We start from the raw sequence: 21,904 nt of genomic DNA on the forward strand, positions 1-21,904 counted from the left end.
GTAGAGTGTTTATTTCAGATACTCCTCCTTATTGTGAATGTTATTTTTCAGGTATGACCCGTTAGTGGATGAGTGGAAGTACGTAAAGAGAGGGAGTGAGCGGGTGTTCGGCCATGCAGCTGCTGCACTGCGAGGTAAGATCCTCGTGTCTGGAGGTGGCCGGAATAAAGTTTTCCACAACCGCGTACATTCCTACGATACCGCGCTAGACGAGTGGTCCGAGAAAGCTCCTCTCCTCTCTCCGAGGGCCTTCCATCGCATGGCCACGGTCGGAGACAAGGTGTTTGCTATTGGTGGATATAAAAATCGCTCAGGCCCGGGGTTCCCCGTCAACGATGTCATTTCTGTGGAATGCTACAACATGGCAGAGAACCAGTGGTCGACGGTTGCGCCGATGTTAGAGGCGCAAACTGGCGCGGGAGTGGCCGTGCTTAACGACTGCGTCTACGTTGTGGGTGGGAGAGCGTTCAGTTCAACCTCCTCACGGCGGTCGGTGCGCCTGAAGACCGTGACGAAATATGACACCAAGAGGAACAGATGGGAGAGGTGCAGTTCCCTCAGGCAGCCGCTAAGGGGCGCTGCTTGCTGCATGCTGAGATTGCCACAACGGCTTTTCTCTATGAGCAGACTCATAACCACAGTGTAGAAACTGTACACCTCATTCACCCAAATTTCTGCACAAAACAAACTACTGTATAGATAAACATGTATACACTTGCTACAATTGTACCCAAAAGCTCTGTCAAAGCCAGCTTACAATTGGATGTCGGCTTTTCCATGATACATATCTGACCATTACTAAGTATTTGAATCATGTGTACATACATGTAGATACACAATGCTCACCTACAATCATGTATATAAACATATGATAATCAAGATAAGAATTCATCATCATTTATGGAGAAATGTCATTTCACTTTAGCATAGTCAAAAGAATGTGAAAGCAAATCATGAGAAAAGCAAATCAAATACAGTACATCTATATCCATACCTTTTGTGCATGGCGCTAATCAAAGTACAAATGTAATTCTGTATGTAATGCATATATTTTAGATGAGTGTGAATAAAAAGTGGTGTTCCACATAAAGAAAACTGAAAACATTGCCATAGCTGTAGACATCAGAAATCGTTATATTTTTGCTATGGGAGGGTTGACTTGGATGAAACGTGTTGTTGAAGTGCTTTAAGGCAGATCAATTGGTGTGAAGACAATTAGCAGAAGGATAAGAGGGAAGGTCAAGAACACTCCTTTTTTAATTATGGTTGGTCCCGAAATATCCATGATTGTATCAATCATTGGACAAGTCCACATTAAAGTGGGGAAGTTGATTGTATTGTGGGAGAGTAAGGGGAGAAATTGACAAAGTTGTCAGTATGAGATTGATTGATGGAGGTAAGCAGGAATTTGTTAAGAACGCTGGCGTTTTTCAAGATAGTATCCAGGAATTACATATCTTAGCTTTATATCATATCTTTTGAATGTGACCTGTATATCTATGCTCTTAAAATCTACAAAAAGTCTAAATATTTAATATCAATATAGAGGCAGAATCAGTATTTTGCATATTGTAACCAAGTCAGTACCCAAGCTTTGCTGAGGAAGTTTGTGTGTAATCAGAAATAAAGTAGAAGGAGATCCATGAAGGTTTCTGTGTTGTATTTTGTTTTCATTTGCTTCTTACTACGTGGCTATCTTTGTGAAGGACATGTTGGGCAAAGGTAAGTCCGAATGAATGGAAAAATGGGAGTGTAAAACCATGACATGACTCAAAACACCTTTCTCAGAAGGAATATTCATGCCATTTTGAATATCCTGGTAAACAAGAGTTCCGCGACCTCATATCTCCATGAACAATTCTATTTATGCAAATGACATACACATCTACATAATATATGCTTAATCATAAACACCTTTATTTACTTACACATGTTGCAATATTGACAGTCCTACAATTTTCCAATTTGATGAATTCCTGTGTTTTTGCATTAATTATGCAAATGAGGAATTTATTTGCATAATTGGTACCTGTTGATGCTCAACTTTCCATAAACTACATATGTTACATGTATTTGAGTCTTATAATGGAAAACACTGCAAATATAGATTTTCCTCATTAGCTATGCAAATTAAGTCCCAATTAGCATAATTTGCACTTCATTATGTAAATCTCTGTCTAAGCTACCTGCATACTAAATATCACGGATATCCGTCGTTCCTTTGTTCAGTTATTCTCCTTAGAAGGTTTTCACGATGACGCCCCTGCAGTTCCAGAGCAAGCTGCTAGGGGGCCCAAACCTACCATACTTTTTCATTACGTCACAAGCTATCTGCCACCCAAAAATCAAGACCACAGCACGTCCAGGTCAAAAGATACAAAAATTGAAGTTCTGCTGCAGTACCAAGGTCACATACCAGGGGGCCCAAAATTGACCCTGACCTTCGGCTTCACAACACCCGCCCACATACCAAATATCATTGTAATCCATCGAGAGGTTCTTGAGTTATGCTGACTACAAGAGTCCGGAAACACAACACAAACACACACACACACAGACACGCCAAAAACAATATCTCCATTTTTCATGGAGATAAAAACATAATCAATGGTCATGAAAGTAGATACAAACCCCGACAGAGCGTTCCAAATAGCAGAACGAGAACTGGCTGTTATGTTTGAAAATGTCGGCAGGGGACGTGCGTAGACGGTGTGAAAACCAGTGGTCAACCAAGTGGAAGCACAAACTTCAAGGCGGTGTTATCCTCAAAATTATAGCTATCTTTGGCGGTTTAAAACCCATTTAGACTAAGGTTTACTGGTTGTTATCTTTCCAGAGACACATTGGTCTCGATTACAATTACAACTCAACGATTTTCCGAACATCAAATTTTCATTTTGGCCTGCACGTTCCTGGGTGAGACCTGCATATATCGTCACGGCCGCTAGGCGTCTCTCCTTCGCGGCCCGCAGCCTGGCGGCCCGACAGGTGCGAAGTTTTGTCCCGGGGTGGCGATGCGCCCGATGCCTGCGCACAATGCCGCCTCTGCACATATTTGCAGAATGGCGAGAAACAAGGTGACACGAAACCACTCCTGACACGGAGTCACCTGGGCGCATATATCACCCCGGCTTGTCCAAACAACGTTATCTTGACAAGCATTGTTGTCTCGGGGAGAAAATGCCCACCTGTAGAGCACGGACCCAGGTAGGTGAAGGGTGGGGTGGGCAGGCACCCTTCTACGGGATGGTAGTGACAAACACGAACCTATTCTGTTTGGCATTTTACGGGGAGTTATTGGAATATTTTCATTGCGACGATCACACACACGAGCAAAGCAAAGTTCTGTCCGATACGTTGGTTAGGTCGTAAGGCAGGCTGACTCCACGCAATATCATGAGCTTTGGGTTTTCCGAAAACAGAAAGAAAGTTAGTTCCTCAACAGACTGAAATGCTAGCACTAGCGCTCTGGCTTCGGTATTGGCTCCTGTTAAAGATAGAAAGAACTTATCTAAAGATTGAAAGTAATTAATAAAAAAATGCATACAGATAATTTGGCTTGGTGGCAGACGTCTATATTTGAGTGTGTGTGTGTGTTCTAGTGTGTGTATGTATGTATGTTTGTGTGAGCGTACATGTGTGCGCGTAAGTGTGTGTGTCACTGTGTGCACGTGCGTTTGTCCGTATGTGCGTTTTGTCTGCGAGTGCATGTGTGTTTGTGTGTGAGTGTGCGCGTGTGTATGTGGATATGTGCCACCTGTTTCTCGTGGGAGGGGGGTAGGAGAAAAGTTAAGTCTCGCTTGTCATTTATCACTACCATCGTGTTTATCGGACCTGATGGGTGAATACGCCGTGACGCCCAAACATGTTGGTTAAGTCAACACCGCTGAAAACAGTCGGCACACCGGCACTGTTCTTCCCCAAACTTCCATCTATAGTCAGCCCTGCTTTTTTAGTATTTATAACTCTTAGTCCAAAAGATCACACGTCCGTTGAACAAACAAGACTGCGAACTTTGCCCAGGGAAACCGCCTGGGCTTAAAATCTGTCGTTCCAGTAAAACAGGGAGATGTAGTTTGTGGACATGTTCATTCTTGACACAGGTGTTAAGTCTCTAGGGGAAGAAATTCAGGGAAGTCTGGTTCATGAAAAGTTATCAGACTGTGCGAAAGAAAACTGCTTGTTCGCAAGAAAAGATGCAATGTTGGAAACAATCAGATTGGGAGATTTGAGTTGCTGTAGAGACGGTTATGGTAACGGGTTCGGTTGTTTTTCCCTGTTGATATGTTCGGTCACTTGTCCTCACTTTAACAGCCCTGTGGTGTTTGTCCTGTGTCATTCCGCGAGCGACATACCGTTGCCAGCGAGGTCACCCCCCTTTCAGCCCTGTCATGGCGCCGAGACTCTATTCTCAACGCTCTATTTAGATGGGTACACACGACCTTTCTGTTCCGCTTGCAGAACCACGTTGCGTCGCCATCGCTTGTCAACGACGGGCCACCATTGTGCCCTGGGCATTCTGGGAAGGCACCCAGGTGACGGCCACCCGTCAGTGATGGTTTACGGCACATTACACCAAACTGTCGTAAATAACAACGTCGACGACATCTCCACTTTGCTCAACTTGTTCAACTCAGTCATACAGTTTGCACTTGATTTACTCCATTATCCCACAAGTGGCCCTTCTGTAAACGCGCCGAACAACAACCATAAAACCTCCCTACAATTCGACTGGATCAATTTAGCTGTCGCAAGGTACACTTCGAGCGTGATTCGGTATGCCAGTGAATGGCCAACTATGATGTTTGTGTTCTTCCACGTACTTTGATTTCAAATGCCAAACATCACTCGCACATTCATAAGGGCGCCCTTTGACATGCCATTATATGTAGTGTTGAGAGAACAATGTACAGGAAAGGTCATGTATTGAAACTCGAGGTTTGTTATATCCTTGGTAGTTGTAAAATGGCGGGATTCGGCACAATAGCTAGAGAATTCCTAGACAAGGGAGAGAATTGAAAAGATTGAAAAGACAATAGAATCGAAAGCTATGTTAGAAAACTTTTATTTTGTTTTAGGAAATGGACGAAAATTGATGCGCGCGCGGATGTCATCCATATAATCAAATCAGCATTGCCTTAGTCCTTAGGTGAGATGGGGGGGGGGGGGGGGAGTTACATTATCCAGTACAGATCTTAAGAAGCTGACACGTTTCCTCCAGGTGTGACGCCGTGTCTCCACCTGTGTGTTTACCCTACACCCCGCCGTGAACACTTACCTGGGAATAAACAAACAAACATGTGTGGAACACAGCGTTTGGGAGGGCAGGTAAACCTACTGTACGGCCGGGTGAAACCACGGATTGATTCCACTGAAAGGAAAATAGATAACTGAGGGCGGAGACAATTTGACCAAGATAATCCTTTTTTTTTCGTTTCAAGGCATCCTCATTTGAGGTGAAGCATGTTGCTTTATCAAATCCTTATTCAGCATTAAATATAATGTTATGCATTTACCGCTAACGTTCTTTCAGATCCTTGTAGGGTCTAGTGGCACATAGGACAGCACGTTTCCTTGCAGTTTGTGTAGTAAGGTATATTTTTTCATATCATTCATGGAATACAAGACGTGCACCAATGACACAGTTGGTCAGTCTTCACAAACATAAAGGGAATCATCTCTTCTGAGTTCTTGGTGGATTCACTCACTATCTTGTGACAGTCGGTTGAAGAAGAGACAGATAAGGAGCGGCCAAAACTTGAAGATCATCCTACCTGAGCGTAAACTCTACTCTACTCTTGATCTACAAATGTATATGTACTGGCCGACAGGCTAGGGCCTTCCAAGGAAAATAAAGGTTTACTACTACAACTACTACTACATCTATATCTGACCCTATCCCGGTGTAACATGGTGTCAGCGGTGGGATGGGACTAGCGCAGGCCGCTTCTGGGGTATGGACCCTGATCGGGTCATGGATGGGAGGGGGTCGTATGGAAATATCGGTGCGTAAAAACACTTTGAAAATATTTCTTCTTTTGCCGACCCGTTCTACGACCCCCTCTTTATATCGTGTATGTGCAACAATATGGCCAACTGTGGAAAAGAGTGAGCTTGCAATGTCCATACACATAATTAATGATCTGTATACCTTCCCCGTATCAAGTGCGCCTTGTACTAAATGTCAACATTAAAAGTTTTACATCCGTCCACATCAAATTAATTCTTCTCAACATTTGTCTATCAATTAACAGACTATTCGACAACCAATCCATTGTGTGTACCTCCCCCCTTCGATAAGACAAACACTGGACTTTAAATGATAAATGACATTGACATTGCCTCACACAAAGACCACATTTATAAGAGTCAGAAAGCGCTCTTGGGTTACATGTGTGTGTATCCTATTCAACTTCAAGTCCATCGAGTTTAATTTGTGTTTTCCACTTGATCGTTAAGTTTCCTATTTTATACAAACCAGTCGCCCTGTTATAGATAGATTAATGCATTTCTACAACGACAAGCTTTACGTATGTATACTCGATTGTAACACTATATCAAAAACTTATGCTAGCCCTTATTGTATTAATAATTAGGATGTTACGTTTTATTCCATACCTCTATTTTGTACTGTGTTTGATGGTTGTTGCCATATATTGTACCGTTTACAATTGTCGTGCAATAAAATTCTTCCATATGTTTTTATAGCCTTTTGTTTTAAGATTATTCTTATGGTACTTTTACGCCGGACACGTTACGTAAACATTTGTTTCTTTCTAAGATAAACCGATTAAAGATAACTGTACAAAATCCTTACAAGATTTCCTGTTTGGTTCGAGTGGTCATTTATTTCTCCCCCTGACGGATCCACGATTTGAACAGCTTAGTGCGTTCACGTTAGTTATACAAACTGTTGACAAGCGTACAATCACAGCTCAATCATATACAACACAAATATTGAACGTTTCATTAGGGGAGTGTAGCCCGGACGGGACAAAGTTTGAGACAACTGAATTCTTGACCGTTCACCGCGTCAAGAATGTATTTCTATATCGGAAAAACAATGTAGTTATACGAATTAAGATGTATACTGACCGTCCAAACAGGGCCATCGCTGGCGCAGACAGTGTGTGTGGAAGGAACCAAACAGCGCAAGCTGACACAACTGCGCTGTGGTAACATCTCTTCAGCGTGTTTTTGGGTGGGTGGGCGTGGGGTAATCTCCAAGCAGATCTATCGGTGGCAATGACTGTATCCAAAGGGCAAAAGCAGCATTATTGGTCAATAAGCCTTTGGTTAGAACAGTGTGATATAGGCGAGACATAAATACGATAAGAGTTAGCTTAGTGTATTTAAGATTAGTCTCTCTCGTTGGCTTCCCTACGATGACCCCAATTCGGCATGATTTACCAGTCGCGGCCAATCTTAGATTATGCAAATAACGTCCTCATTTGCATAAATTATATCAGTTGACTATCTTTTCTATCCAAATAACACAAATTGAAAGTCTTATCTAAGCAAAGAAGGCTGTTTTAGCATTTCCTCATAAATTATGTAAATGAGGCCTTGATTTGCATGAATTATGCCCAATAATGTTCACCTCTACTTAACTTCCAAATATCATTCACAGCTTCCCCGGTTCTTCTGATCACAAACAAACAAACAAAAACACACACACAAACAGGCAGACAGACGGCAGCGAAAACATAAACCTTCTTGGCGAAGGTAATAATCAGCTGTATGGACATCTATGCCGTTCTTGTGGATGCTGTCAACGATACAACTCACTGCAGATGCTGGGTACGATACAAACAACATTGTACCATGGGAACGAGTATCCCAGTCTCTTACTGAAGATTTGACCAACATCGCTTTATACATTCCGTAAGCGTTTATTCTGGACATGTCCGAGGCAGAGATTTACATCACGAGTGTCGTGTGGCAGAACTTCACTTGGACGGAGAGTTGTTGAGCTTCCGCTATTGTTCGTCTAGACGACCAGGAACATGTCTAACGCAGTCAGCTGCGAAACCACAACATGTTTTACATGCTCTCCCCTGTACTTTACATGCCACACACACCTGTGCTCTTAAGGGACAAACCACGACATGTTTTGATGGAGCAGACTGTCAAAATAAATGTCCGCAATATCTCCATGGATCAGTTTTACCTTTCTAGTCTGTCCTAGCAATAGTACTCTTTGAATGTCTTTATCTTTCTTCCTCCATCCTTCCTTCCCTTCTTTGGTCCTTCCCCTTTTAAATCTTTTTTTCCTTAAAAGTTTCTTTCTTTTTCTCTCGTTTTCTTTCTTTTCTGTCTTCTTGTTTCATTATCTTATCAGTACACTTGTAGATTGCTCCCCAATACTAGAGGCGACTTCATAGTAACACACCCGTTTATTCCCTTTTTCACCAAACCTTCCCACCACCCAACCAAGCCCACCAGACAGTTTACAATACACTCTAGTCTAGCATAGTTAACGTGGTTTGGTGAGTGTTTTAAGCAGGGTTTTTGGCATAGATTTCATCTGGAAATCTTTGACACAATCCTACCGTTTAAACGTTGTGTTAAACCAAAACAGCCTCATGGTTATATGTAGATGCGAAATGGCACAATAACTAATAAATGGGCGAAAACAGATCTCGATCACCCTTCATCATCATCATCATCATCATCACCCTTCATCACCACCATCACCATCATCATCATCACCCTTCATCATCATCATCATCATCATCCACTGGTTTCTGCATCTGCAGTCGTGGAAACGTCCTGCATCTGCATTCAGCCTTTCTCCCTCTCGTGGTATGACGAGTTTAAACGCGTATCTAATTTGAATATCTGGTGTCACAATATCAATTTTGTCACTCCAAGAATAGTTCGTAAAAACCACACGTGCAATGTTTTAGCATGTCATTGGCAGGTGCAAAGTTTTACCGTTCCGTTACCCAGGCGCGACCCCCCTCCCCCTTCCCCTGGACATGTACACACACACGGGAAACTACCCAGAACGCCGGACGTCAGAAATCCCAGCACCGTGAATGAATCCGCCCTTTCAGCCCCATCCATGAAGCAAGGCAACGGAAAACAATCTGTTGGAGAGAAGCTATTAGTGCTTGTATAATGGATCCGTTGAAAGCCAATCAAAGGTTTTAGGGAAGGTGATACCATGTAAAAGCCACCGTTTGGCAATGTTGTTGGCACAAGGGCCAATAGAGCTAACATGTAGTAAAACAAAACCCTTTTAGAAACGACAGCGGGATTAGGTTTCAGGGCGATGTACAACCTTGGGTCGGAGACTCTCGGTGATACTCGACTGCACCCGCTGGCACACATTCGGGGCCAAATCGGACAGTTTCGGATAAAATCGACAGAAATCGTTCGTTTTCGTGTGACGTCACAGATTCCAAGATGGCGGGTATGGAGATTTAGTTAGGATCATCCTGTTGACAGTTTTAGTAACAAATTCCAGTACTGGTGGTCTACACAGTCGTGCTACCAGCTCTAGGGTGACGTCATACTCAATTCAGTATCATTACTAGCCAGGAAAACACCGTCTAGAAGAAATTATTTGCTTGAAGAAGAGGATGATCACTAGAGGACAAAAGGCCTTTTCTCCAGCTTAATAACTGCTATACTAACATCTGCAGAAAATGTCAGAAATCTATGATGCAGTATAGCTCCATTCAGGGCCACCATAGCTGCCACCGAGGTGCACATGAAAGTCTTCAGTATCTGACTGGAAAATGTCTGCAAGTTTAGCACTCAATTAGGGAATATGTCTGCGACAGCTCAAATCTCACAACGCCACAGTCATACTAGTTAACTTCTCTTGCTGAAATATTGAGAAATCTGATGCATAATATTATCGCATTCTTATCCAAAAAGTATGAACAATAATGAATTTTGTCAGAAGCTCTTAAAGGATAAATCTGAATGCCAACGTTATGATAGCCAGGCGGTGGTGGTACAACGGCTGTGATTGGTTGTAAGTCAGACAGTACTCTAGGTGTCACGACACCTGCTCCCGGACTTACACAGTCTCCACAACAGTCTTAAACCCGCGGTTTAACGTCCGTCATCCCTTCAACAAAGATGGCGGCGTCCAATTTCATTGACGTCACCTCACAAGTCAAACAGACCGCTGAAAAAGACCGAGTAGAATGTATCGCTTATTCTGTGGTTGTCAGAGGCACACCATGCCCGACACGTATTGGAGTGCGGCCAACACGTTCCTTAGATCAGTATGCGTTATGCCCAGCTGTGTATGCTCTCTGAGATTGAATATTATGGTTGCCTCGTGTGCCCATTTGCCACATTACTTACAGACCTATTGGTGTTGAGCCTTATACATGTTATTTCGTTTAATAGCAGCTACAAACGTCTATTATGCTATGGTTAAAACCCCTGGTTAGACATTACGTTTCTATCAGTTGGATTTGTTACCTAGGAGTTGCAGGCGCCGTGTGGCAATGGTGGGAAAAATATTTACTAATTTCTGACGTGATATTGTTACACCGACGTGATATTGTTTGCGCGGCAAGCATTGAGTTTGCCGCACTGCCGCTCATGTAGGAAATACATTTATTCAAAGATATCTAATATGGCAATCCAGTAATACACCCTAGGATTAGAAACATTATACGTAATGTATTGATTTGTAACAAAATGGTCAGACTAGAAAGAATAAACAAAGGTTAACATTCTTACTAGTTACTACATGTGATTATTAGTTTAACCCTAATACAAAACAAACTGACAAGACCCAGGTTTTGATGGTCATAGCCTTGCGTAGCTGCCGTTGATAGCTTATTGGACAGAGGATTGAGAAGTCGCGGGTTCGATTCCTGACATTCCACGCGACTTTCCGTACTACAGCCAGGTGTAAAAATGGGTACCTGACTTCGGTTGGGGAGGTGTATCTGGCGGTGGAGAGGGATGGGCTCCAGCTTCCAATACCGCGCCCTAGACACAGTGGATTAAGAACCCACTACCCCTACGGCCTCAAAAAGGCTATAGAGCCATAACCGGTTTTTTTTAGCCTTGCACACAGACTTCTCCCGAACCCTGTCATACTTTTGATCTACATCAAATGTACAGTGAGAAGGCCCAAACCTAGCAGGGCCGTTTACTAGGCTGTGTTGTGGCCCAGTCTACCCCTGTTTTCAAAGCTCTCCGTCAAGGAAACGTAATCAGCCGGAAACGTCAAAACAAACAAGTGTCGGATGAGAGTTGTTCCCGCGTGTTGTTCCGACAAACTCTGGCGTATTGTGCGTCCTGCTAATTAGATTGATGTTGTATCCCACGCCCCTGCAGGCGACAAATTCACTCGTGACTTGAGTTGTGTCTCCGCTCATTTGAAATTTGAAACAGAAACTTGTCGACACATCACAGCATGTTCGGACAACGGATCTCTGGGAAGATCCAGTTCATTTTTTGGTGTCATTTAACATCTAACAGACGGCGAAGAGTGAAAAAGATTCCCTACTAAAAGAGACGTTAGAAAATAACGCAAAACATGCGCAAAACACCGAGAAAAAAAAAGTTAACAGGCCCCTACATCTGCTTGGAGATGGAGGGTCAGGAAGGACAATTAAAAGCAGTATAAAGCACCTCTCATTGTACTTTGGTCTTTGGTTCAGAACTGGTTAGAAACAAACTAAGGTCTTATTACATTTTCGTACAATAACTAGACCCAATTTCTTTAGATTCCTACTCCTTCTTCTAGCCGACCGACTAGCATGCATTCTTAAGATATACCACAGCGTTGATGATAATTCATCCACATAATTTCATAAAGTACGAAACTTTTCAGGAGAAAACTTCGCGAAGTTATCTATCCGCCCACCCACGTCTGCGTCATATAAAACCGGGGGGACAAGAAGACCATATTCGTCACTGTAACGTCGGATCACGTTCAAAGTGTTTAGTTTGAAGATGATTAAAAAGCCGTCTCTATCTGCGCCATGCCCGTCTCTCGGAACGTCAGTTTGCATACGGGGACTTTGTGGACTATCTCGGAGACTCGTTTCATCTGTACCGACCACAAAGGCATCAACGCACCGCTGAGAAATGTCGCGAAATAAATACAAGTCCAACATGAAAAGGTCCACCTCATATCTAAGAATACGGAGGGCGTTTGAAGTCTTGCTAAAATGACCAAAGGATTTGTACGGAGGCTCGTTTTGGTAAGAAAGTAGAAATAGAAAAGAGATAGGTACGTGCGGTTCGATGCGGTCATTAGGACATCAAAGTACATTCTGCAGCTTTCAATTAGCGGCATCATGTTTGTCAGAAGCTGTTCATATTTCACCCTTTTCCCGTTGGCTCCTTCAGTTTCTTGTCATTGTTAATTTCTTTGCTCAACCTGATACGGCTAAAAAAAAACAGTTAATTACTTTTATCGAGTGCCACTGACCCATTTTATATTCAAATCAAAGATGGCAACACTGACTTGTTTTCTTCTGTTCACACCATCATCAGAGGAAATCCAAAGAGGTATTTTACGTGACCGGGAAGTACATGCGTCCCTTGTCGTTGATTGGCCTATAATTTCTTAGTGTTCTTTCGTACATTTGAATGATAACGACAATAAAGGGTGGTACATAAAATCAAACGTGGCCAACAAAATAGGCTAATATGGAAACTGAAGAGGGTTAAAAACTTAAGAAATAAAGAAAGAAGGCTGCAGGGAAGGGAATATCAAAATGGTTTATCTGAAGAGGAACCGGATTTTATTCTAAGACGGTTTAAAGAATCCAAAAGGATCAGGATCTTACAACCATCCATTATAGAGACGGGGGACGGTATAGACTTCTGCAACTTTCAATCCACTGCTTGCTAAGTCACGTGTTATGCATTTATAAGTGTATACAAATAGGTAAATATCAAAGAATGTTTAGACCTTAGAACTAGTAGTGTAAGCGATACGTTAAACTCGACATGTTGAATTCTGTATCTGTATCTATAAAGCCGGTATAACCGCCATTAGGCGTAACACACCAGCTTCGCAGGCACGCTGTACTTTTGTTGTGTCAATATCGATTATTGTATAAAATTCCCATATTCCTTTGTGCTGGAAATCACATTCAAACCCTGTTACAGTACCTTCCAGTGAATTAGACATGGTTTTGCCCTCCAACTTCCGGCTGACTCCACATTACATTCTGATCGAAACTCCCGTCTGCATCAGTCATGGTCTCACAGATAGAGTACATGATAGCCAAACTGGCACTTGACTGGCAGTGGACTACATCATCACTACAACTAATCCCCCATAGCGAGCGGGAACATTATCGTTACATGAACCTGTCAATCAAAACTTACCCAGCCGCGGAAGATGGTACCAGTGGGAGGGGGGCTGTCGGTGCTCTTGACTTTAATCTTAACGTGGATGCCATATTTCTTCCTTCGTACTGCAATCGTCTTGAGAATTCTCTTTTAAGGCTCCACAGGACATCAAAGGCACAGAAGTAGTGCTAATGGAGAAGTTTTCTTTGCTCAGATTAAAATTTGTGTTGTTTCTTCCGACCCACTGGCTCGAATCTTTCTCTCCGTTAACTTCCATTTTTGTGGGGCGAGGAAATCAATGAAATGTAAAAATCAAGTTGCAGATGTGAATAAGAATGTGTTGGAATTTTTGTGAAAATCTTTCTCACGTAAAATGAATTAAAAGCTTAATTAAAGAATGAGAAAAATTGCAATGTCTGTTATGTCCGATTAAAAAAAGACATTGTATCAATAACATATTAAATTTTAATATAAAGATATCATGAAGTCTTCACGTAGGTGAATATTTTCTTCTTCTCAATATTACAGTCCCTCACACATAACTCTGAATATGGAAATTGGCGAGAGCTGTACAATCAGTGTATTAATTGAATCTGGTTAAGGACTGAATGTCAGAAAAGTCAGCCAAAAAAACAAAAAACCAACAACTTAAGCTTCCACCAGGCCTTCCTACGTGGGTGTGGATCGTAAGATTCGGCAAAAAGGAGAATAATTTACCAGGACAGGCAGTCAGAGGGAAGGGTTAGCCTCCACCAGGCCCTCTTACGGGCGTATGAATCGTAGAATTCGGCAGAAAAGGGAATAATTAGTCAGTAGAGTCAGTCCATGGTGAAGATCACATTTCGCCCGTTTAGGAGCCTTCCAATGAAACCCTGGCAAATATTCTCCCTATAGCCGGCGTAGTTAGTCTGGTGGAGACTAGGGAAGGGTAACATTTCCCCCTCCTCCTAACTGTGCCTGGCCAGTCAAAGTCCGATATGGTGGCCAAACTCCACTGGCAAATATTCTCCCTATAGCCAGCCAGTTAGTCTGGTAGAGACTAAGAAAACTTTACAATTTTCCACGACTCAACAGTGTTTTGAGACTACGTTTCGTAAGTTGTTCAGTGTGTGTAAGTTACGATGCACTCATGCTGAATAATTTAGGGTTTAATCTGACAATACGCGGATTATACAATTATATAGCTATAATACTGCACATCACCTGCCGACATTGATCTCCAAGCAGATGTAGGGTTGGGCTTAGTGCTTACGGGGTATTTCTTTTAAGGATTTCTATGATTATTTCTTGTGATTCGCGTTGTCTCTCTTTGCCTTCTCCCTTAGGCCTACTAGAAAGATATGTAAAACGCCTTAGAAATACACCCAAAACGCTGAGCTGCACCCTACATCTGCTTGGAGATTATGCACTTCACCTGACGCCATTAGAACATGTCAGGCGGCCTGACCTTTGACCTTGTGGTTGGCGTGGAGGGGGGTACTTGAAAGTCGGGTGAACTTTGCTCGGTGTGAAGTCGAAACACCTGTTGGGGTCACTGACCTCCGAACTCTCGAGAGGCAAAGGTAATATTGACGAAAAATCGATCGTCATGTGTGCAGATAAAAACACAATGTAACACTTATCTCCAAACAAGACCACTTTTGTTCGCAACATTCTCGATGGCTTTGATGGCATTTTGAACAACATATTTATCAAATATATGAACAATTTGTGGCAGATATATCGTTAATACAATATTTATGATATCTGTAATAAACACCGTGTCTGCTGCACACAAAGCAAACTGTTGAATAAATACTACTTATGATATTGAGGGTGACTTTGAGCATATGTAGGTGAGATTAACACGGCATGTGTGGTCTGGGATGCAACACCGGATCGGAGAAAGGGAGGGAGCTCTCGTGGTGGAAGAGCCTGAAGACAGTATCAACCAATGATTAGGCGTCTGTGCACTAACCTTGTTTATAATTTGTATGTATCCGTGTGTTCAAAATGTGTGTACTTGTGAGACATGCTTTAGAAAGCTGTTCCTTTGGCTTTGTGTACCTCACGTCTTTCCTAACGTCTGGACAAAGTGTTGACCTTGACGTGAACTGTTCACCTTGACATCCAGGTGTGCAAGGAAGGAACACAATAAGTTTATTACAAAGTCTTGTCTGAAGGCTAATTGCAAGTACATAACAGTAAACAACATCTACTAACTGTTTCAAAATCTTATCCAGTTGCTTGAGTAATTATTTTTGGCGTTAAACATAACTCCACCAGGGTACAAAATTCCGCCACCCTGAAAAGATATATCCAAACAGATCCCCAACCCAACTCCTGTATCAAACCCAACATCCCCCAGTATAATGCACTCCTGTATATCTAAACTGTGCATACCTGGGGGTGCTGCACTAGAGATCTCTCAAACACTGTTTTTCAAAGTGGCGAATTTATGTAAAAAAAAAACGAAAGACCCCACTCAAGAGGGGTGTAGGTTTCTGTTCGTCTGTAAAAGTGGAGAATTTATAATGTCACATGTAAATTTCTTAAAGAAAAAAATATTATTACATCATAATAACATCATCTTCTTCTTTTTTCTTAGATAACTTATGTCTTTCGTAATCGTGGTAGGAACAGTTAAAGCTAGAAACTGTTTCGTCTTTCACCGATTTTAAAGTGCAGTGTATCATTTTCAACACTCATGTTTCTTATACCATCCTTCCTCTATTTCAAGGGGGTGAACATTAACTGTTTTTTTCTGATTTCAACGCCAAGTTCACAATCAGCAAATTAAAGTTAAAAGATAATAGGATTTCCAAACCCACACAGGGAAGTGTGAATTAATCCCGAAGCATACGTTATTGCGAAATAACCCACAAGTCCGTTTGGTAATCACTTCAAATTAATTACAAGAGATTAACACCTACCGGTGGAAAATGGGCGACAAATGAGTCGGGAGGAGTCACTAATCACCTCGGGGGATTCACCCACCCTGAGCACCCCTCCCCGTTATTCAACAAGTCCTCACACAATGCGCTTTCCCCACTAATACTGATGATTTGCATGTAGATTTGGGCTCTTTTGTTGGTTTTCTGAGTGGTACGATTGACTTCATTCAGACTTGGGCGATTGTGGAGGGGGATTTGTGGATCGCCCATTGCGGATAATGCCTGCTTCAGCCAGCCCTAAGTCTAATCACTGTGCGAATGTTTTCAACGCACAGGTTAGCGTTTATACAGTGTAGAGTTGGACTCAATTTGGAGAGAGGGTCCACTCTTGAATACAAATCTAGTGTGACACGGTCTGAGATGAGGATTTCGAGTTGTGCGAACGTTTTTGATAACTGATTTCGCAAATTGACAAAAAAACGACACAAGAAAATAAAGTGTGTCTTTTTGAACACTTTTGGGCACTCTGCGTTGAATTGATTCACAAGGAAAATACATAACTTGAGGATGATGTTCCTATATTGTTCTGACAGTGGGGTGGATACAGTTTGATTTGCTGGTCTAGTTGTCGTTGTTATCCGTTACAATGAAAGATGCTGTAATCCTCAAGATATCAATTAATGCTAATTACAAACAATTGTGATGGTAACTCTCGATTTCGTCACACCTGTGACATTGTCGGAAAGTCGTCGTATTTTTTTGCAAACGACGATCAAACAGTGACATTTTCAGATCACATAGAGTACAATGTATGCACTAGAACGACCTCAACAAAAAGCTGTGGTTAAGTAAACGTACTTCATGTTATCTTAAACCCGTCCATTTCTGTAAATCTAACCAACCATCCAACGCATCTGCGAGTGTTGTCGTCATTCAATAGGTAGCGTATTTTTCGTTCCCCTGAACAAAGGAACGCGATCTCGATTCCCACGTCCGACCACAACCTTTTTAAAACGTATCCTGGCACTCACTGATTGTAAGTTATTTCTAAAGACATCCACAATGGGTACGACTACATTTATTATATGTTTTAGTTCCCCATTTACAAGACTCCACCAAAACGCAACTCCCGCCCATGGGAGTGGTAACAGTGTGTGCGTACATATCCCGTTTCTTTAGGCGTGCCGTGGTCGCTAGAAAGCACCTGAATGCCAGCGTTTGCAGAGACTGGAACCTCACGGCCGTCCCACCGTTTGAAAAACAACAAAGAGGTCGAACTTTGTCGGGTTAATTGGGCTGGGCCATGTAGGGGGTAAGCTACATACACGACAAAGGGCGGCGAGCATGAAGCCTTGGGCGACCTCCCGTGGAAAAAAAACCTTTCTTGAAAGTACCCCCTTGTTTACCATACACGATAGTACATGTCGGAAACAAAGAAGTTGTTGTAATTACTTAAGCTGAACATCCGCAACATCCACTCAACCACACGCCGACGTCACTCTAAAAAAAGACCTGATTTTTGCTTGTATTTTAAAGGCAACCAAAACGATATCTGGGCAAAAAATGGAAATGAAAAAAAATGCTGAAATCTTTATGGTAGTGACATTTACTAACATTGTTTAGCACATTTACGTGATAACTTAATACTTTTAGGATTTTAAAACCGCGTATAATCGTGCCGTATGATGATCCCCTTAGTTTCGCGAGCCTACAAAAACTCTGGCCACGATTTTCAGTGAGTTCTCATATCACAACGACGTCGTATTTTTTCATCATGGACGTTGCTATACATTGTGACAGTGTTGTTTGAACTAATAATGTATAGAAATGACTAAAGAAATTGACTTTCAATATCCAATTTTTCGGAACCTAATATTGCTTGGGTTTCCTTTAAACGAGCGATGTTTAAGAAAACGTTATCTAGTTTAGGGGGAAACCTATCTGTAAAACGAATTGCCAGTTTGACGAAAGCAAACAATATAAAACGTTGCACACATTCTTTAGATAATATCACTACAGGTGTGCTGGAACTATGCACAATAAGCCACGACAAACGCAGGTGCTTTCCAATGTTTCATGTTCTTTATTATTATCATTACCACCCCTCTTCTCCTAAAATTCTCTCCGCAAGTTCTGTGTAATCTTTTAGCATGGAGAGTGCAAAACCGTTGGGCAAATTTGCACTTAGACTTTTCTGGGTGGACACAAGCCTATATGGTCAGTCACAAAACTTTCTAATTGGAAATAAACGAAGGAGCCTTTGCTAACTTGTGATGAACAAACATAGGATCGGGGTTTGAAATTACAAGCTTAGTCAGTACACTCTTTGTAGCCTCTACCAGACCATGTAGGTTGTTGGGAAAATGTTAAAGTTTCGCCAAATAGGGAGAACAATTTGTCCCAAAAAATAGCCGGCTATACATGTTGGTAACTCCTCTGTCATATTACATACCTTTTGGCCCATTTTTTTCAGAATTCCAAGAAGTGAGGTAGAGACTACATTGCTTGTAAGAACACAACAACTAGCTGGGAAGTTTTCGAACAAACATGAGAGTATGAACAAATATAAATAAAACACCCCTGTTCAGGACGGTTGTATTGCAAAGATGAAATCTCTTCATAGTATGAACAAACTTTTCAACAAGAAAATTGGAACAGACTAAGGGAAGCTACTTGTATTGAAACAAAACGTGGTTTCCTTCGAATTCTTCACAAATGATTGTCGTTTAAGAAGCCATACAAGAGCTAAAACCTTCCTTTTCATAAAACTAACCAGAATTTTGTCGCACTGAAAAATATTTACAAACATTTAGACGTTAGAACAAAGTGACATTCTTGATATATTGCATAAATATCAGGCATCAGCACCCGTATATGATAATAATAATAATAATGATAATATTATTTCACAATTTGTACAATTAGAGAATCTCTTCCGAAAATTAGGTCATTCTATACAATATAAACAGGGGGTAATAATTGCTGTGGACCCCGCATCCTTTTGTGGTTACATGTCACCATCATTACAGTCGCTGCCAGCGGATGATTTGCAACAAAATAACATCTTGATTGTACAGCTTGGTTAATTAGTAACTGTTAAGAAAACAGACCTTGGAAATACGTGTGGCAGTACTGAGCATTCTGTACACAAAAGAATTGTATTTCTTTACACAGTAACACTGTTGTCACCCCCCTCCCCATCCTATAAATCATACATGGGTAAAAGAAGTCTGTTTGGGGAGGGCTATAGTAGTAACTGCTGTGTACCTGGCATCGGTTTGACTGTTCTTTTTCCCGCAGAGTTTTCTGTGGAACTGTTTCCAGGAGTCGATGGTTTTACCGGTCCAGACCCAGACTCCCGACGTTACTCCTACGACTAGGCACATGAAGTACTTCAGCATGTAGACGGTATAGTCCGGCCGAAAGTCCGGGAGACAGTCGGGGCAGGCCAACGCTCTCTCCCAAGCCGGGCGGTGCTGTTGCTCGTAGAAGTAACACGCGACCACGATGGTTGCAGGGACGGTGTACAGCACGGAGAATATACCGATTCTCAACATCAGCTTCTCGAGTTTGTCCGTTTTCGTCCCGCCCTGTTTGATGACTTTACGGATCCGGATGAGGGAGACGAATCCGGCGAGGAGGAAGGACGTCCCGATGATGAGGTAAACCATGAGCGGGGCCAGTACGAACCCCCGTAGATTGTCCAAGTTCTGATTGCCTACGTAGCAGATTCCGCTCACAGGGTCTCCGTCTACAGAGCTTAATGCGAGGACAGCGATTGTCTTAACGCTTGGGATGAGCCAAGCGGCCAGGTGGAAATACTGCGCGTAACTGGCGATGGCCTCTTGTCCCCACTTCATCCCTGCGGCCAGGAACCACGTGAAGGAGAGGATGACCCACCAGATGGAGCTGGCCATGCTGAAGAAGTAGATGAGCAGGAACACGATGGTGCACAGCGCCGGCCCCGTGGTGCCGTACCGGACGATCTGTAAGTCCTTCTCGCAGGCGACCGCCTCGTGCCCCGCGATGAGACGGATGATGTACCCGAGGGAGACGAAGAAGTAGCAGAGCGCGAGGAAGATGATGGGTCTCTCGGGGTACTTGAATCTGGTCATGTCTATGAGGAAGGTGGTGACGGTCATGAAGGTTGACGCACAGCACAGCCCGGCCCACAGAGCGATCCAGAACTTCGCGAATGTCTTTTTGCTGTTGTCAAAGTAAGGGTCGTAGCAGGGGACCCCGCAGTTGGGCTGGTCGCCGGCAGAAATCCCGCGGTTGTACCACGACTTGGAGCTGGGCGGGATGCTGACGAGGGGGTTGTTACAGCCGCACTTGCAGCCGCCGCTAGGCGGGGCAGGTCTAGGCCGTCCCCCGGGGACGTCACCTGCCGTGATGGTGGGGAGGGCGGGTGTAGACTTCTGCGTGTTGTCACCTGACGCGTTGAGAAAGTGCATACAGAGCCGATCGGGGTCCCCTTGTTCGGGCAGGTCGTCGCATTCGAACTTGTCGGGCCAGGCGAACCGGTACTGCCGCATGATGGGCGCGCAGCCGTCCCTTGCCATCTGGCAAACGTTTTTACAGACGGGTAGAGGATAGTCATAGTCCTCCAGACAAATTGGAGCGTACATACTGCATAGGAAGAACTTGAGTGCAGGGGAACACTGGATCTCGACAAGCGGCCAGAACTGGTGGACCTCCAGCCCAGCTTCGTCCTGGTTCTGGTGGTTAAACTTGTTGGGCATGTAGGTGTAGTTGTAGATCCCCTTGCACATCGGAATGGTCACCTCTTCGCAGACCCTGTCCTTTATGGCGGCCGTTGTAGACACACGGCCGAGCATTACGATCCACACGACGGCCAGGGCACGGAGGTCTCCACGACCCATTGTGGTGTATGGCACGTTCGGTTGAAGATACCAAGGTTGTCGGGCGCCGTCCAGGCCCGCGTAGCTACGACAAATTCGCTCAAACAGTTCTGGATATGTAGTATTTTTATCGACGAAGAAGACAACAAGATTCGCTGTCGTCACGGGCTGGAAACGCCGGGTTGAGTCGTTTTGTCCTGGTCGGAGTCACTAAGCCTCTTACAGGGCTGGCAATCCGCGAGGATTAGTCCGTGGAATCTCTCCCGGCGGGGTCCGCGGCGCGCTCGGGCATCAAATTCGGGGATTTTCGGCTCGAACACCCGTCGATTGGCGGCAGCCTCACCGGTCCTCCAGTACTCCGTCCGCAGCCAGGTCCGAGCCCTGCACAAATGAAGGAAAACAGTACGGTCTGAGCACACAGTTCCCTGTTAAATGTGTCAGCCTAGCGCTAACAAGATCACACCTAAGTGACAACGTAAGCCTGTCAGTAACGTGTCGGGCCATTATGAAGACTAGCAGGTGACGGGCCCGTACCTTTCGGGTCATCGATATCCCAATTACGCCGCGCAAATGTACGCCAACGCCGCACAACATGCACGCAGAAACACTCGCCGAGAACCAGCTCCCACCCTAGCGTTTTGTTGTAGGTGGTGCGTTATTTCTCCTTCCCTGTCGCTTTTCTGAACAGCCATTGTGTCCCCCCGTTGTTTGTACAAGCGAGTTGTTTAAGCCCCCAATCAACAACCATTATTTACTGGGGGAGGAGATTTTCCCTACCTGCCCCGGTTCGAAAACACTTCGAAAACGCTGTCCACAAAACCCCATCACAACACACCCCGACCCGAACCGCAACTTCTACACGTACCACAACAGTCTACA

At 43.5% G+C, this 21,904-nt stretch overlaps 2 protein-coding genes across 10 annotated transcripts in view; one reads left to right on the plus strand and one right to left on the minus strand.

Annotated features, from left to right (window-relative positions):
• Window positions 1-1,643, plus strand: part of LOC136420583 (kelch-like protein 9) — an 11,667-nt gene extending 10,024 nt beyond the window's left edge. For both annotated transcript variants that reach the window (XM_066407592.1, XM_066407591.1), the window contains exon 8: window positions 52-1,643. In XM_066407592.1, coding sequence (XP_066263689.1) covers window positions 52-646 — 595 coding nt within the window. In that variant the 3' untranslated portion in view covers window positions 647-1,643. The remainder of the gene's footprint in view (window positions 1-51) is intronic.
• Window positions 1,644-18,226: 16,583 nt separating this feature from the next.
• The window catches only part of LOC136420603 (frizzled-8-like), a 29,818-nt gene continuing 26,140 nt past the window's right edge, over window positions 18,227-21,904 (minus strand). For 6 of the 8 annotated variants that reach the window (XM_066407629.1, XM_066407627.1, XM_066407632.1 and 3 more), the window contains exon 2: window positions 18,227-21,406. In XM_066407629.1, the coding sequence (XP_066263726.1) occupies window positions 19,373-21,046 (1,674 nt within the window). In that variant the 5' untranslated portion in view covers window positions 21,047-21,406 and the 3' untranslated portion in view covers window positions 18,227-19,372. Of the gene's footprint in view, window positions 21,407-21,559; window positions 21,766-21,802; window positions 21,896-21,904 lie in introns of those variants that run through there. The other 2 variants (XM_066407631.1, XM_066407630.1) reach the window with 2 other exon arrangements.

Source organism: Branchiostoma lanceolatum, chromosome 15 (assembly GCF_035083965.1).
Source record: "Branchiostoma lanceolatum isolate klBraLanc5 chromosome 15, klBraLanc5.hap2, whole genome shotgun sequence".
Lineage (NCBI taxonomy): Eukaryota > Metazoa > Chordata > Leptocardii > Amphioxiformes > Branchiostomatidae > Branchiostoma > Branchiostoma lanceolatum.